This window comes from Symphalangus syndactylus, chromosome 5 (assembly GCF_028878055.3).
Source record: "Symphalangus syndactylus isolate Jambi chromosome 5, NHGRI_mSymSyn1-v2.1_pri, whole genome shotgun sequence".
Lineage (NCBI taxonomy): Eukaryota > Metazoa > Chordata > Mammalia > Primates > Hylobatidae > Symphalangus > Symphalangus syndactylus.
In genome coordinates this window covers 88200546-88217680 of record NC_072427.2, presented here as the reverse complement: position 1 = coordinate 88217680, position 17135 = coordinate 88200546, and the positions used below count along the sequence as shown (strand labels likewise).

The 17135-nt window shown below is 50.9% G+C and overlaps 1 protein-coding gene across 10 annotated transcripts in view; it reads left to right on the top strand.

Moving 5' to 3' along the window:
* Positions 1 to 919: 919 nt before the first annotated feature.
* Positions 920 to 17135, top strand: part of ABCG1 (ATP binding cassette subfamily G member 1) — an 83413-nt gene continuing 67197 nt past the window's right edge. For 6 of the 10 annotated variants that reach the window (XM_063639237.1, XM_063639239.1, XM_063639236.1 and 3 more), the window contains exons 1-2: positions 3811 to 4172; positions 10535 to 10778. In XM_063639237.1, the coding sequence (XP_063495307.1) occupies positions 3822 to 4172; positions 10535 to 10778 (595 nt within the window). In that variant the 5' untranslated portion in view covers positions 3811 to 3821. Of the gene's footprint in view, positions 1032 to 3560; positions 4173 to 4627; positions 4915 to 10534; positions 10779 to 17135 lie in introns of those variants that run through there. The other 4 variants (XM_055279780.2, XM_055279777.2, XM_055279776.2 and 1 more) reach the window with 4 other exon arrangements.

The window sequence follows — 17135 nt, the reverse complement described above, 5'->3', positions numbered from 1 at the left end:
GGGGTCCTGCAGAAGATGGGGCAATTCAAGTCACCAAGCCAGTCTCACCCCAATGGCCCGGCTGGTTGCAGAAACTCACCAGGGACAAAGGGTCACCCCACCACAGGCTCACCCGGACAAGTGACTCCCCTGCACCCACCCTCACAAGCACCAAGTGCAGGATCCTCACGTCAGAAGCCAAGTCCTTGGGGTGCCCCTTTCTCCCCTTCATGTTCAGCCTTAGCAGCTGGAAGTCCACAGAAATAAATCGGACACTCCTAAAATGTGACACCATAGGGGAAGCCAGATGGAATAAGAGTTCTCTTCCCACAGACCTAGACTTCCATTGAGTCCACTCGAAGTCGACTGGGTGATGCTGTTGGCTGCAAGTCAAGGCCAACATGGGCTGTGCTAATAGATGCAGACCCTCTAGAGGGAAGGAGCACATCACCCTGGCTTGTTCTGTCCTGATCATACTAAATAGGTGTTCATTGGTGGCCCTGAATTTCATGAGGGACACTAGGAACTGGCACCCATCCCGAGAAGGGGAAAGTGGGACAAAAGGGCATCTTCCAGGAAGCCACACTGGGGGCATCTGGTCCAGAGAACAAGGGTCTGGAAAGAATGTTGGTGCCATCATTGGCTGGCCAGGGCCTACTCTGGGGAGTGACTCCATGTTGCTGTGGTGTGCAGAGCAGTCAGGGTGACAGGGAGTCCGATCAGACACAGGTTCAGTTTGCTAATGGTGACAACACTTAATAATGGAGTGGGTTGCCAGTTGAAGTAGTGATATAGTTTGGCTGTGTCCCCATCCAAATCTCATCTTGAATTGTAGCTCCCATAATTCCACATGTTGATGGAAGGACCTGGTCAGAATCATAGGGGCAGGTCTTTCCCGTGCTATTCTCATGATAGTGAATAAGTCTCATGAGATCTGATGGCTTTATAAAGGGGAGTTTCCCTGCACAAGCGCTCTCTCTTGTCTGCCGCCATGTGAGACATACCTTTCACCTTCCGCCATGATCATGAGACTTCCCCAGCCACATGGAACTGTGAGTCCGTTAAATCTCTTTCCTTTGTAAATTGCCCAGTCTCAGGTATGTCTTTATCAGCAGTGTGAAAATGGACTAATACAGACAGGAAGCAGCTCCCTACTGGAAATTATCAGGCCCAGTAGGGCTCGCCTGTCAGCAATGCCTTAGCAGAAATTTCTGTTGGGGTTAAGACTAAGCTTGTCCTGTCGAGAGCTCCCCTTGCCTGGTTGATCCTCAGGGTTCTACTTAGAATGCCTCGAAAGGTCTTGGCTGGGCATCCATGCCCAGTCTTTCTGCAGGGTCCCATTGGGGTTAACCTTCTCATTTCATCCCATGTGAACCAGGCCAGGCCCATCAGGGTTTGGCAACCCCCTGGTGCAGTGGTTGCTGCCAGGTGGCAGGAGCAAGCCTGCAGCTGCTGGGGGGCCATGCGGAGACAGCCTGCCAGAGGGGAAACCACCTGGGGAGGCCAGAGCCATGGAGACAGCAAGAGACCCGGGGCTGAGGACAGAGTAGTGTACAGGTCTTTGGTCCCAGCAGTCCTGAAACCAGTGCACTCCGAACCTTTCTGTACTTAGCTTAAGCCAGTTGGAGTTTCTGTCCTTTACAACCAAGAGCCTTGATAGGAACAGCACAGATCTGTGCTACGCTACTGTTGGCTGCTTCCCCGATTGGGCGCTGGAGGGGAACACAGCAGGGACTAGAGTGGGATGCTTGCTCGGCGCCGGGCATGGTAGAAAGTGCTTGCCATGCCTTATTTCCCACGTGGTGGGGATTTTGACCCCACTGTACAGATGGATAAGTGAGGACCCTTTCACTTATCCTGCAACAGAAAATCCAGCAGCCAAATCCAACAAGGGCCCGGCATAGCGTCTTCCCTCTCTGACTTCATCCTCATGCTCCACACACCATCCCCCTGGCCATTCCCAGCAGCCCAGTAAGCACTGCCTCACACTTCCAGTTCCGGACCAGCCATGACGGCCAGGCTGGATGGGGGCCATCCACCGGCTCAAGCCAACTGCCTATTCTCGAGCTGAAGGTCGATCAATCTCGCATAAATCTTGGGGCAGAGAACTGGGGGGAGGAAGAAGAGGGGGTATGTCTAGAAGGAAATTCTGGGCACATTCCTGGAAGTGAGGAGGATGGATATTGGACTGAAATTATGTCGCTGCAGACACCCTCACTTGCCCTGGACACATGGACCGTTCCTCCCCGGCTATGTTCTGTGCCTCCTCTCCTGCTGCAGGGCCTGTGTGTTCCTGGAGCAAGGTGGGTCCCAGAGCTGGGCACCAGTCCCCGTCTCCAGCCATCAGGCACTTTTCCTCTCTGTGTTTTGGAGTAAACGTTCCCTGGTTTGTGGATCTGAATCCTCTTCCCAACACACTCAAGCTTTGCTGGCTTCCCTGCGGTGTATGTTTAAGGCACCACAGGGCCTCTGAGGCCTGGCACCTGGGTGGTAGCACCTGGTAAACACAGCAGTCAGATTTCTTCATCTCAGCCAAGTGTAAAATCAAGGTAATGGATTTACTCTTTTTTGTTTTTTTTCGAGACAAAGTCTTCGCTCTGTCGCCCAGGCTGGAGTGCAGTGGCGCGATCTCGGCTCACTGCAAGCTCCGCCTCCCGAGTTCACGCCATTCTCCTGCCTCAGCCTCCCGAGTAGCTGGGACTACAGGCGCCCGCCACCACGCCCAGCTAATTTTTTTGTATTTTTAGTAGAGACGGGGTTTCATCATGTTAGCCAGGATGGTCTCGATCTCCTGACCTCCCAAAGTGCTGGGATCACAGGCGTGAGCCACTGCCCCCGGCTGGATGACTCTTGAGACAACACCATTCAGACATAGGCAAGGCCTCCCACTTAAACTCAGAACTGTGTCTCCTTTCTCTCCTTCGATTTGAGAGGCAGAATTTGGTTACAGTCATCTGACCTGTGGGTGTGAAGTCCACCTGCCTGGCACAAAAACCTGTGCCTCCTTTCTAGGTGAGGAGAAAGACAAGAGACCTGGCTCATCTGAGGTGTGGTTGGGAGGGGGGACCCAGGTGTGCTGGAAATGAAAAGAAATGCATTCCTGTTTTTCCTCCCAACATGCAAACAACTGAACAAAAGCATTAGGGCCTGAGACTGGGAGTAAAGAATTCCTTGTCACCATGGATACCAGGAAATGGCCCCACTTACATATAATAAGGGCTTTAGAGATGCTGGACCATCCGATATTCCAGCCTGGGGCCACATGGGAGGGTGCCCCGGTGTTATTCCTTATACAGTTTCATGAACACGGCTATGGCCAGGTTCTGAACTCGGCTCTGGAAACACCTTTGTCTGCAGAAAATGAGGCTTTTCTTTTTTTGTTCGGGGATGAGTAGAGGGCAAAGGCCTGGGCATCTTCACTCAGCACCCCTTTGTAACCCAGCACTTAGCACCATGGCTGACGCACAGCAATGTTACATGTGTGAGTGCACACGCTGCCTCACTGCCAGGCGTCACCCCACACCGGTGCTGTGGGGGGTGTTGGAGTGGTTATCACTTCATTAGTCCTCAAGCTCCTACCTGGCAGAGAGCTGCCCAACACCGTCGGGGTGGGGAGCGGGGAAGGGAAGAAGCAGCAGCAAGAAGGAAGCCCCCTGGCCCTCACCCTCCCTCCCTGGACGCCCCCTCTTTGGCCCCATCACACAGCCGCTTGAGGCTTGGAGGCAGTGGATTTCCGAGCCTGGGAACCCTGGCGTCTGTCGGGTGTCCCCGCAGCCTCACCCGTGCTGGCCCAGCCCCCGCGAGTTCGGGACTCGGAGTTTCCGTGGTGGCAGGGGGTTCCCATGGCGCCTGCGAGGCCTCTGCTCGGGCCGCTCCCGGAACCTGCGCTTCAGGGGGCCTGGTCCGCCGCCCCCAGCAGGAGCAAAACAAGAGCACGCGCACCTGCCGGCCCGCCAGCCCCCTTGGTGCCGGCCAATCGCGCGCGCGGGGCGGGGCGGGGCCGGGCGCGCTGGAACCAGAGCCCGAGCCGGATCCCAGCCGGAGCCCGAGCGCAGCCCGCACCTCGCGCAGCGGCCGAGCCGGGAACCAGCGCAGCCTCGGCCTCGCAGCTCAAACCTTGTCCGCGCCGCCGCCGCCGCCGCCCCCGGGGCATGGCCTGTCTGATGGCCGCTTTCTCGGTCGGCACCGCCATGGTGAGTGAGCGCATCCTTCGTCCGCCGGGAACGGTTTTATTTTCAAGGAGAGCAGGAAACACACAAAGACTCGCAAGCTCGACCTGACACCCCTCCCTGGAGCGCGTCCTCTGGGCGCTGACCCAGGGCACCCTAGAGAGGCGCCCTGCTCCGATCGCTGCCCCCACCCCTCCGTCCGGGCCACCTAGAGCCTCGGGATGCCCCTTGCACCGGCCGAGAGCACGGACTAGGTGGAGGGGCCGGGAGTGGGGCGGGGGCAGCGAGCAGCCCTACAAGTTGGACCGATGGCCTTGACCTGATGGCTTCTGGGCGGGGGGCGTGGGGCGCTGGGGACCCGGAGCGCCCTGGGGAGTGGGGAGGGGCCGCAGCTTGGGCCGGAGGGAAGAGGGGACTTGAAGCGGGGCAGCCCCGATCGCGCGGCTGTGGGCTTGGGGACCGGGGACTTCTCGCGCCATCCCCAGGAACGCCAGGCAAGGTCTGGGGGAACAAAAGAGGAAGCTGCCCCCAGAGAGCCGGAGCCTGCGACTGCACTCCCGGGGACAGCCTCTCCCAGACCCACTCGGGGAGGGGGAGGCGAAGGCCCGGGGAGACCCGCGAGGGGCAAGCCCAGATTCCTGCCGGCCGCCTTTCTGCGCGCGCCGGAGAGAAAGATGCGGTGGGGACAGGGATGTGCATCTCACTTCCCGGAGCTCCGGAGAGGGATGGCGGGGTGTCGGCGAGTTCACTGCTGGACACAGTTCCTGTAAGTGCTGTTCCCAGGGGTGGTCAGGAATCTCCCTTTCTGGTTTTCTGGCATTAGGAACAAACAACAAACCAATCATCAGGCCCCCAGCCACCCACCTCACCTTATCCTAGGGCCCTTCTTGTCTACGCCCAGCACACCAACATCGTATAGGTAGCTAAAGTACAAATGGAAAGTCTTCCGTATTCCACGCCGTGTATCTGTGTAGTTACTACCCTGATATTACTTCCCCGAGCTGTAAGCCCACAGTGCATGGCACGCTCCGGGGCTCACCCCGCCCCTCCCCTGTATTTCATTTTTAGCATCCTGTATTTGAAGTCAGCAGAGCTCAGCAGGATTTGACCGACAGTTACCTCTTGCCTTGAGCTCAAGAGGGGGGAAAAAAAAAACGTAGCCAGGTTTCTGCGCATGCTCCGCTGTGACAACTGCATCCTATGATTCCAAACAGGTTACTGTAGAACATAAGGAGCCTCGCCAGCTCATTATATAATGATTTTGTGTAAACGATAGAATGGGGCCGCAGACATGGCCAGGCGGTGGGTGGAGGAGGGGAGAGCCCGGGCGGGAGACCCGCAGTCTGACTCCCCCTCTCTGGGAGGCCCTGCCTTCCCTGTGTGGCTTCTACGTGGAAGAGGCAGTGAACAAAACGGAAAAGCCGTTTCCCTCCCGGTGACCCTTGCTTTTCTCTGGTTGAATCTTTGGGTGACACTTGGAAATTCTGCCTTTTGCACTTGTTCATCTATTAGGATTCCTAAATGAGGTTGACCATGGAAAATTAAGGAGGTTACTGATGTTAGTTGCAGGCAGAGAAAGTTATAGATCTTGTATTAGATGCTAGTTAACTCTTGAATTCCTTTCAGAGCTGCAAAGGTGGCTTGGTGTGGGTTTTCCTATAATGGACATGTGAAAAAATAATGAATCTGATGTTTTAAGGTACAGATTTTTAATACCAAGATTTTAAGAAAATGTTATATTATGATTTGATACAGCCCCCAGAGCTCAACTGTCTTGTTATCACGTGGAGACAGTAATGGCTGGGCTCATTGTTTTGGAGAACATTATTTTATTTCGAAAATTATTTTCCTCTCTGAAAACTTGGTACTTTAAAAACAGTTTAAACATTTCTATTCATGCGCAGCCGTCCCACCCTGAAAGCACTAGTCTGATGGTAGAAGCTAAGCAGAGTTAGGCCCCGGCTAGTCCTTGAATGAGAGACTACCTGGGAATTCTGGGGGCTGTAGGGTTAAAAGAAAAATAAATTAAAAATAAAATAAATTCTGGCCAAGTCGTAAACAAAGAGCCCTTCAGGCATACCCAGGATCTTAAGCTTTGCTTTTCCTTCACCTCCCTGCCCCGGGGTCCATCCTGGTGTGGACCCTCTGAGCTGTGAGTCAAAGGAGGTACTTGGGGGTGAGCCAGGCACTTGGGGGAACATGCTGGAGCCCCTGAGTTCGGTGGGCATGCAAGGGGTGGCAAATGTTTCCGGTGGGAGGGTGGTATTTGGAGGTGTTCTGGGATTCCGAGTGACCCCTCAAGTGCGATCTGATCTCTGGCTCAGTTCGGGGTATGATGCCTTGGTTATTTTCTTCTGGGCAGTCGCCTTGAGGGCTCTTGGTCAGTGCATTTTCCTCTTATGTGCTTAGGGTGCTTAGGTGGATACCAAGGCTGGCAGCAGTGAACCAAAGAGAGAAGACAGAGAGCTGCATGCTAACTGTGCTGCTGACTGGCTCCTCTTCCTGTTTCCTGACTTCCTCCTAATGCTGGGAGAAAAAGTTTCTGTCTCTGGGTTCCTGGTGGAAATGGAGTGAATGCGGCTCACCATGGCCTGTGGGTGGCTTACTGACTGCTAGAGACCCTCCCCAGCTAAATAGGCATCGCTATCTGCCCAGGATTCAAACTGCAATCACAGGCCACTCTGCTCAGCGCCCAGGAAAATATTCCCATGAACAGCAGCCAGGAACAATCCAAACAGGGTCTCTTTGGCATTCCACATCTATGAATGAACTTACTATGACCTACAATGTATCGTGCAGCACAAATCGTATGTGGCCCGGTGCAGGGGTGGGGGAAGGTCAAAGACAATGCTTCAGTAGGATAGGGAAAGGAAGAGTGAAAGGAAAAAATGAAGAGAGAAGATGCATGTGTTTTAATTTTAATGAGCTCAGGAGGCTAAGGAGAAACTCGCTGTAACCTACATTGCCGGCAGCTCTCATCGGAGGATGTGTTTCCAGAGAGCTGGTCTATTTCGGATTGACAGGCCACTGCCTCGCATCACACAGTTTTCATGGTCTTATTAATTGGGTGAGGCTGTTAGACGCTGTGGAGGAAAGGTGGTCAACTGTATGCATTGCTTTGCTGTTGGCTTATTTGGGGGTGGGGCTGTATGATTTCCTTGGTGTGGATTTTCCTATAATGGACAAGGGCTGAAAGACGCCAAAACACCCACAACTCACCCGTGGAAGGCTAAGCAATAGTCAAGGGCCGTTACAGAGGCTTGTGGTCTCAGACCTGGAAACCTCTCAGAGCACGGCCCCAGCCTGTCCACGCCCTAATCATGGGGTCTTAAGCAAGTCAGACAATGTCTCTGTGCTTCCGATACCTCCTCCGGACTGGAGATGTTCATCCCACTTCCCAGCACCCCATCCCTGTTAGAGTTGTGGAGGTAATAAGAGGCATAAACTATATAGGCTAGAGTTTAATAGGCACATGGTAACTGCTGGATCAATAAACGCTACTGTTTATAATCACTTACCTAGCATGCACGAACCATTACTATTTAATACTTTACATCGCAAGTGCTTCATTCTGGCTTCTCTCTTTCTTACTCCCAAATCAGTTTAGTCACCCGGTTTTATCCTCCTGGCCTGTCCCCTTGCCTTCAGCCCCATTACCGCCAGCGGATCCAGGCCACCATCACCCCACCTGGCTCACAGCAGGAGACTCTTCTGCAGTTCTGGTCCTGTTATTCCCGCGGGTCTCCCCAAAGATCTCTAGACAAAATGCAAAACCCTTAACCAAGTTGGCAAGCCCTTCCCCATGGGGACCTTGCTTGTCCCTCTAGTCTCATCTTATTCTAAAGCCCCCTACTCTCCTGCTACCCTACTAGCCCAAATCCACACTCCAGCCCCCGCATTTCTTACAGGTCTCTGAACACTTCACTGTCTCGTGCTGGTGGGACTCTGTCTATGCCGTTCTCTAGCAGAGGCCACCAGGAGCCAGCGCCCCTCCATCTCACCGTGCTAAACTCAGCTAAGATTCTATTTCTGCAGAAAGACTTTGTCCCGCGTCTGCCCATCTCAGGGTCTGTGTTGCATTAGATATCCCTTCTGAGTTAACCATAGTATGCTCTCCGCCTGGCTCTTGGCTTGACCTATTGTAATTAGTTGGTCTTCCTCAAAATGAAAGCAGCAGATCATAGGCACACATGGGGAAAATGCACTCACCAAGAGTCCTCAAAGCGACTGCCCAGAGGAAAATAACCACGGCATCAAGAAGCACAACTGAGCTTCTCAACAATCTAGAGGCACTTATGCTTTCCGCCTGGCTCTTGCCTTAAGCTATTGTAATTACTCGCCTGTTTTCTTGCCTGGGGCCAGATCTCGAACTTGAGCTTACCAGGTCAGGGGCCATGTCTGTCTGTCTGATTGCTGACCCCAGGGCTTTATCTGGTGCTCAGTTTGTCCAGTGAATGAGTGAGTGAGAGAGTGAGTGAGTGAGCAGACAGTGAGTCTAGCAGAGAAAGTCAGGCTCTCATGATAATGTAGATGGGTGGTGTGGTGGCCATTCACCCTGTATTAGTGTGGGCTTCAGCCACAAGAAAGAAGCACCTGTCCCTGGGCTTCAGCAGGGCCCCACACCTGCAATGGGTGCCTGGGGAGAGGGTGCAGATGTTGCGTAGCAGCTGGCCTCCTGGGGTGGAGGTGGAGAGGACCCACAATGGGAGAGGAGTTGCTCGAGCCCCCTAGGCCTTACCCTCAACTGCACACACAGCCATCGGGGGTCGCGTGGCAGAGCCCACGTCTGCCAGCAGGATTGGGTAGAACCCAGCACATTCTGTGTCTTTACTTGTGTGGCAAGGTGGGGATGGAAATGGACACAGGGAACCAGGCCTAGAGCACACTGTCTTGTCGCACAGCTTTGTTGACATCCCCCATCCAAAGCCCAGATTTGGTGCTTTTGGGGCTCTTTTGAATCAAAGTGAGCTCTAAACACCTGGGGCAGCAGCATGGGACCCCAGAGGGCAGGCTGAGGGGCATGGCGGAGCAGCTCCTCCAAGAGGCCCTGCTACAGGGGCATTGGGACCAGCTGGGAGGAGGCTTCGGGGTCGCTCCCTTGGAGTCTGCATCTTATCATCACACCAGACCCCTAAGGAGTGGGGGTCCCTTGTCAGACACACATACACCCTCCCAGCTCTGCTCAGGAATGCGGGAACCCACTTACGCTGGCATCCAAGACACACCTCATGCCCAGGACCAGCAGACCAAGCTCAGCTTTGTCAGAGTTTCACTCGGCACCTTTAGTTTTAGCCACACAATATTATAGCCCAGGAGCTAAGTTTTGATTTCGTGAAAGACTTCAGAGGTAGAATATGCCCAGGAGGGGTGTGTGTGTGCTTTTGGCACTGTGAGATGTTCTCTCTCGATCTGGAAGACAGCAAGAAAAAGCACAACAATTTGCTCCCCCAGGCTTCTTCTGTGTTTTGAAGGTATCTGAAGCTTATTGATTTGCTCACGGTTGCCAGGCCATTAAAAAAGGATATTTCTTTCTTTGCATAGATACTTCTGGGTTCTTGGCAATCGGTTACAGTTCGTTTGACTCCCAATGGAAGCTTTAAAAGCCAATGGTAGCTACAAAAGATTAGGTATTCTCATGATGCAGTGAAATGAACACCTATCTTTTTTTTTTTTTATGACTTAAATTCTGGGATAACTTCTGCTACTCATTTGATTGTGAGACCTGGAACATGGTCCTTAAATTGTCTATGTCTCAGTTTCCTTGTTTGTCTAACATATTAAAAAATGTTAACCATTCCAACTTTTCAGCACTATTATGAAGAGGTAGCAAGAGAGTAGAATTGCAAGTGATTTGGAAATTTTAAATGCAAAATACAAAGGCCAATCCCCACAAAACTCAGCAGCTCAGGTGATGTCATTGCTCCTGAGACATTTTTATGAGATTACGTGAGAAAGGCACAAAACTGCTCAGTGTAAATATAAGTTTCTCGGTTTTTTATTTCTTAGGCACCTGGTGTGTCTTTATTGAGGTTTTTAAAATGAGGGGACTGCAAATAGATCAATGCCTATGGTGGCCAGTGTTTTCTTCTTTGAGGCAAGTGATGATTCATGGATTATAGTTTTATGATTAGATTTTATGATTCCAAAGTAAGACTTGTAGATCAGCGTAACACTTTACCTTAAGCATTTTTTAATAGAAGAAAATGTGACGGAGTTGACAAATTCCTCTAGGTAGGCACGTTTCTCCTAGGGCCAAAGGCACTCCTGCAGTGGAGGAAGTGTTGCTATTAATAACCAATGACCCTGAGCCTCATGGTGAATCTCTTCATGTTCTTTTTCTTGATGCAGCTTATAACAGGTCTTGTTGCTTCCTCTGGTTTTTCTAGAATGCCAGCAGTTACTCCGCAGAGATGACGGAGCCCAAGTCGGTGTGTGTCTCGGTGGATGAGGTCGTGTCCAGCAACATGGAGGCCACTGAGACGGACCTGCTGAATGGGCATCTGAAAAAAGTAGATAATAACCTCACGGAAGCCCAGCGCTTCTCCTCCTTGCCTCGGAGGGCAGCTGTGAACATTGAATTCAGGGACCTTTCCTACTCGGTTCCTGAAGGACCCTGGTGGAGGAAGAAAGGTAGGGAGGGCGGCTGCTTTGTGTATCAAGCTGGGAGGAGCCTCTGAAGGAGGCAACAGGTTGTTTGGGCAAAATCGGGGTCTGGAGGTGGAGAGGCTGAGCTTCTCTTCCCAATGCCGTCACTGCTGCGGTCAATTTATTGTATTGCTTTCTGCCTGAATTTTCCTCACCTATAAAATGAACAGGTCGGATTTGGTGATCTCAAAGTTCATGGTTGCTCTGAAATTCTGCGATGTCATTATGGAGAATTTCACAAAGATTGATGGGTGTCAAAGTGTGCCTGTTTCTGGCATGTGCTCAGAGAGTCCTCTTTTGTGGATGCTGTTCATGTCCATCTTTCAAGATGGAACTGTTTTTCAACCGCCCAGAGCAAAATGGGAGATAGGTGCCCCCTCCCAAGCGTGAAATGTTAAAAAGTGGCCAGTGACCTAGATTGACCTCTCCAGAGACCCATCTTGAAAGGATTCTTTTGTGGGTAATCGTGGTAGGCTAGAAAGAAAACTAAACTGTTGAAATGAGCTGTATACATAAAAATAGAAAAAACAGAGAGGACGGAGCTTAGGAGGTGTCTGGAACACCACACTATGCAGGAGTTTGCCACCAGCTTGTTGCATGTTACAGGGAATTGATGAGTGGTAGTTTGAGTTTTCTCAGCAACCTTCTCTAGCTCTAGAGTTTCACAGTTTGCAGAGTTAATGCCGCCTTGGGTTGGTGTGATTTTTTCCAGCCTGATCTGTTTCTTCTTGTGGAATTTATCATTCATCTCCTTCTGCTCCAAGCACTCATTGTCTGCTCCTAAGTGGATCAGACAGGTGGGTTGGGGGAGCTGATAGGCAGAGGACTTGTCAGACTTCATCAAGAAACCGTGGTCCCTAGTTTCTACTGAATCATGGAAAGCAACTTGAAAATCTGGGAGGACTTTGGAACAATACAAATGACTCAGGTACCCCTGGAATATGCTAATATTTTAGGACTTTGAACTTAAAACTGGATTCAGCCCTTCTTTCATTTTGAAAAAGACCAACCAAGACTCACATTTTAAATTTTCAGCTGTCTTTCTTCTTTTCCCTATTATCTTCTTTTTGTTTTTCTACCCTCTTGAAGCTAAGTCTTTGAGACCCTTGGCATGGGCAGTCCCGTCTTCACTGTAATCACAATTTTAGAGCTTTGACAGACTGGTCCCTGGGATCTGCAAGCCCAGTTGGTGGCTGGGTAACTGTATGTCTGTGTTTGTACAAGCAGAAACAGGTTCAGTACCTTCTCAACAGACAACTAGATAGCACTGTGATGCGATACTTGCATTTTCAGAACATACCAGCCTGTTCTGTTAAGAAAGCAGCTCTGTGGCAGGCTCAGATGTAGGCCCACTCCTTTGAACATGTTGAAATTTCAACATAGGGTTCTAGAATTCTCCTTCTCAACTTAAAGAAATAGTTTATAGAAAAATGTATCAAGAAACCAGGACACCATGTCATGTTTTGGCCTATTTGTCTATATAGACAAATTATGGCAAAGCAGTGAGCAACATAGAGCAATTCCTGTCCGTCTGTTACGTGTGGCCTTGGAAATGTGGTAATGATGGTAGAAAATGCTGGGAAGGGTGTCTTGTAAAATGAAGATGGGTTGTAATGCAGAAATGAAGACATCTGAAACCTGGTAGCATCTGGGTTTGAAATGTCTTGGCATAAGCCTGGCACACAGGTGTAGCCAGTGTTTGCAAGTGAAGAGTATCGCTCCCCTACTCAGTGTGTTTGTCCGTTTTCACACTGCTATAAAGAACTACCTGAGACTGGGTCATTTTTAAAGAAAAGAGGTTTAATTGACTCACAGTTCTGCATGGTTGGGGAGGGCTCAGGAAACTTACAATCATGGCAGAAGGTGAAGGGGAAGCAACGCATGTCTTACCTGGTGGCATGGGCGGGGTGGGGTAGAGAGAGAGAGAGACAGCGCAAAAGAACCCACACACGTTCCGATCATTAGATCTCATGAGAACTCCCTCACTATCATGAGAACAGCATGGGGGAACTGCCCCCATGATCCAATCACCTCTCACCCAGTCCCTCCCTTGACACGTGGGGATTACAATTCAAGATGAGATTTGGGTGGGGACACAGAGCCAAACCACATCACCCAGTATGTGACTTGTCACCCCTATATTCTCTAAGTGTTTAAACTGATCACATGAATCATCACAGTTAGCCAGCTGCTAATGGCTCTTAGTGAGGGAGGAGACCCAACTGTCCATTCTTAGAAGCGCAGCCCGGGTGGGGTGGCCACCAGATAGAGACTTGCCCTACAGTAACCTTGTGTGCTCAGGCAGGGGAAGAGCCCAAAATGGGCCCCTGAGGGACCTGCCCATGAGTCAGAAATGGGTGGAGCCAGAGGGGTTGACAGACAGGATGTGTGTGGTGTGTTCCAGCTGCTGGTTTCTGCAGGGGCCAAGGGTAGTTTTAATGTCTGGCTTCCTCCCCACTGCCCTCCCCAGCCATAGCAGCACCTGCGTCTGTCTTCCCTCTCCCTGCTCCTCCTCCCCTGCATGCCCCATCCTTTCCTTTGTTCCTCATGCCTGCAATTCAGAGTCTAGATGGTTTATCACTCCAGCACACAGAATAGAAAGGAAACTGAGGCAAAGGTGGTTAAGGGACTTGCCCAGGCTCCTGGGCTCAAGAGGGCAGGGCTGGGATGAGGGCAGCAATTTCTAGCTCTGTGCACTCCGACACGGTGGCCATGCCTTGCTTAGTGCAGGGCCTTATGGGGTGCCAGGGTCCATCCAGCCAGTAGGGAAGCAGAGCTCTCCCTGGAGGCTCTGGTGCCCACAGGGTGTCCTGCTGTTGGTGGTTCGGTTGCCACTGCTGAAGAGTTTTTCCTGCCAAAGTGTGCTAGCTGCAGAAGCCCTCTCTGTGCCCACTGTTATCCCAACACCAGCCTGCTCTTGGGTGCTGCGTCCATTGGCTCCAAACGTGGGTACCATATTTCCCCAACTAAAAGCCAGGACAATCAATAACAGTGCGCATTAAATGTGGATCTTGTGTTGGGGCTGCAGGAGGAGCTGTATCCCACTGGACCTCACCCACATGGGTCACCACCCTCCTGGTCCACCTCTGCACCTGCTGGTCCTCCAAGTCGGCCTCTTTTGCCCCTCCCATGCATGGGTTCCTCCCACTCCTGTTTTTGTCCCTCCGATTGCTGGCGGTGGTCTCAGTCCCCAGCCATGATTAGGTTAGGCTGAGAAGTCAGAGCCCAGCCTCGCTCTGCATTTCTCTCTTCTCACGGTGGCGGAGTTTGTATTTGGCATCATCTCTGTGCGACTCCAAGTGTGACGCTGGGTCAGGGGCTACTTCTCTGACTGCTCTCAGTGTATTCATTTTGCTGTCTGTATCAAGTCCATTGTTTTCAACTTTTAAAAATTCACTTTGATGCATTGAGCGAATTGTAATGATCACACTGAGGCTGGATGTCCTGGCATTGCTGGGGAGGTGTCTCCGAAGGTAAGAAGTGAAGCAGTTTTGAAAGTGCCTGGTTCCGGCCAGGCGCGGTGGCTCACACCTGTAATCCCAGCACTTTGGGAGGCTGAGGGGGGTGGATCACGAGGTCAGGAGTTTGAGACCAGCCTGGCCAATATAGTGAAACTCTGTCTCTACTAGAAATACAAAAAAAAAAAATAGCCAAGCATGGTGGCAGGCACCTGTAATCCCAGCTACTCGGGAGGCTGAGGCAGGAGAATTGCTTGAACCCAGGAGGCAGAGGTTGCAGTGAGCCGGGATCCTGCCATTGTACTCCAGCCCAGGTGACAGTGTGAGACTCCGTCTCAAAAAAAGAAAGAAAAGAAAGTGCCTGGTCCCATGCTTCACAGTAGGGCAAAGGAAACAGGAGCTCAGGCACAGAGCTGATTCACTCAAAGGCAGAGCCAGGGCTGGGACCCAGCTGTTCTGACTCACAGTCCAAGTTCCTTCCCATTACAAAGACACTGGACCACTCCAGTTGTTTCCAGGAAAGACTTTTTCTCACATGATTTCCCTGAAAACATGGTGCTGCGATACAAACTCAACATACAATGCCCTAGCAAAGCTGAGCATTGTGACCAGAATAACTTTATGAAGTCCTACGTAATTATTTTAAAGAAGGAGAGCTTCACAATCCTTACAAGAAAGGCAATGCGGGAAACAGTAGCGGTATTTTTAAGAAGGAGATGCCAGGCACCGATTCTTTAAAATTTTGAGCTTGACGATTACTAAGCATTGAATATGGCATTTTAACAAAACATCTTGTATTTTCAATTGTAGTTACATTTTCACCATATGATTAATGATGTCTTTGGAGGGAAAACTAGATCATATAATAGATTCCTAGTAGAGAACATAATTGTGAGAGGAACTATTCTCAGGAGAGAGGAGTACACCCCAAGGATAATTTCCCCAGCTTCGGATACAGTAATTACTCTCCCTCAAGGAATTCACTCACGTAGCTTGTGTTGATGGGACAAATGGCTCGGAACAATATCAGCTTTGGTGCTGTCACACAAACTGTGTTGGGGACAGATCAGAGTGATCTGGTTTAGCTGTTCCTCCTCACCCTTAGGTGTGACTCTTTTGAAAGCAGCCTTTGCTTCCTACAAAGTAGACACTACGTTGAGAACACTTAGGAATGTGGTTAAGAGTAAATTCACAGAATAAAATTCTTCTTCGGTAAAGATGATGGAGATGAGCAGATTTTATTGTAAGCTGCTTTCAGAGCCCATTCACACAAGGGTGTCATTTTATTAGGGTGTGATTGGCCAGAGTGAACAAATGGAATGCTTGGGTACTCGTACACTGCCCATCCCCCAGGAGATCCCGGCGGTTTCCACGCATAGTTGACTGAATGATAGCCGTTCTTCAATCCATTTGGCTCATGGGTCCGATTCAGGAAGGATCTGTGCATTCTTCCTGTGGAAAACTGTGACATGAGGCTCAGAGACGTGACCAAGGTCATAGGAGTGGGGAGGAAGGGACTCAGAACCAGGTCTGTGGGATTTCAGGCCAAAAAGGAGCGTAGCAAGTGCTTAACTCTGACGTGGGCACAAGACTGGACCACCAAGGCACAGCTGTGCCTAGCCCCATGTTATGAAATGGTTTGGGGTTGCCTTGGCTGTAAATTGATGTATTTTCCTTTTAATTGGCCTGCTTGGATGTCAGCGGCCGTTGGCCATTTATAGGGATTTCCTGTCCCTCTGGAGAGGCTCCAGCTTCCCTCTCCTCACCAGGAAGGGGAGGCTGATGTGCATGGCGTGCTTTCTCTCCAACAGGTGAAGCGATTCTCAGAAATCAAATTTACCTCCCAAGATTACCTTGAGGCGAAGTTCAGGTTGAGAACAAACATAGTCATATCTCGGGCTTTAGAGCGTTTTCTTTCCTATCTGCAGTCAGGCCATGGCCTCCACATGGTGACACTCCGATGGAATGCAACGTCACCTCCTGCTTTGAAACCCAACCCTCCAGCCTCATCTTTGCCAAAACCCAGGAAGGGGTTAAATATTCTGGGCAGCACCAAGTCCGATTAGCTGTATTGGTTTGCTTCTACGCTATAAAAATGCGTTTGGACACCTTTCTCAAATTCAGGATTGCTTTCTCTTAATTTCTATAGCCATTTCACAAGGCCTGTAACGATAAGCCAGCTAAAGTGCATGGAAGGCACCATTAATAAATCCTTTCAGGAATTCCATTAAGGGAAGACTGGATTCCAACCAAGTGCTGGTGACTTGATCCAACCTGCTAGAACAGGGAGGGGAGGCAGCCCGGTTAAAGGCAGAGTGTGGAGATGCTATCACTAGGGGTTTTGAGAGGGGCAGATGCTCAGGCTGAAGGGGGATGGATAGTCCCCTAGCACGAGTGAGTTACTTTTGTGCTTCTTTGAGGCTGTTATGCTAAGGTGGGCTTTCTTGTGGGCCCACAGGATATTTCTTTTAGTCCTTTGCCTTTAATGGAGGTGATAGCTGATTCCTGGTGCAGTGTCGTGGCCCCAGGCCACTTGCAGGGATGGCTTGCTTGAGGCTGGGGCATTGACAAAGAGTCTGCCTTGGAGAATTCAGAGGACTGGAGAACCCTTCTCTTCCCCGCTGGGGCCAGTTCCTAGGTTCTCAGTTGCCCCCAGGTGGGTGGGTTACCACTCAGGCCCTGAGGGGTAGCACTCCTTTGGTGATGAGGTCTTCTGGCACAGTTCTGACCCCTCTGCCTTACAGGGCCCCAAAGAGGCTTTGAAAAAATGTTGAGAATGGACCAACTCTCGCAGCAGATTCATGTGAGATGAATGTTTAGCAGCTATGTGCAAGACCAAAGGGGTTTGCTACTTTCTTGGACAGACTTCATATCCAAGGGGTCT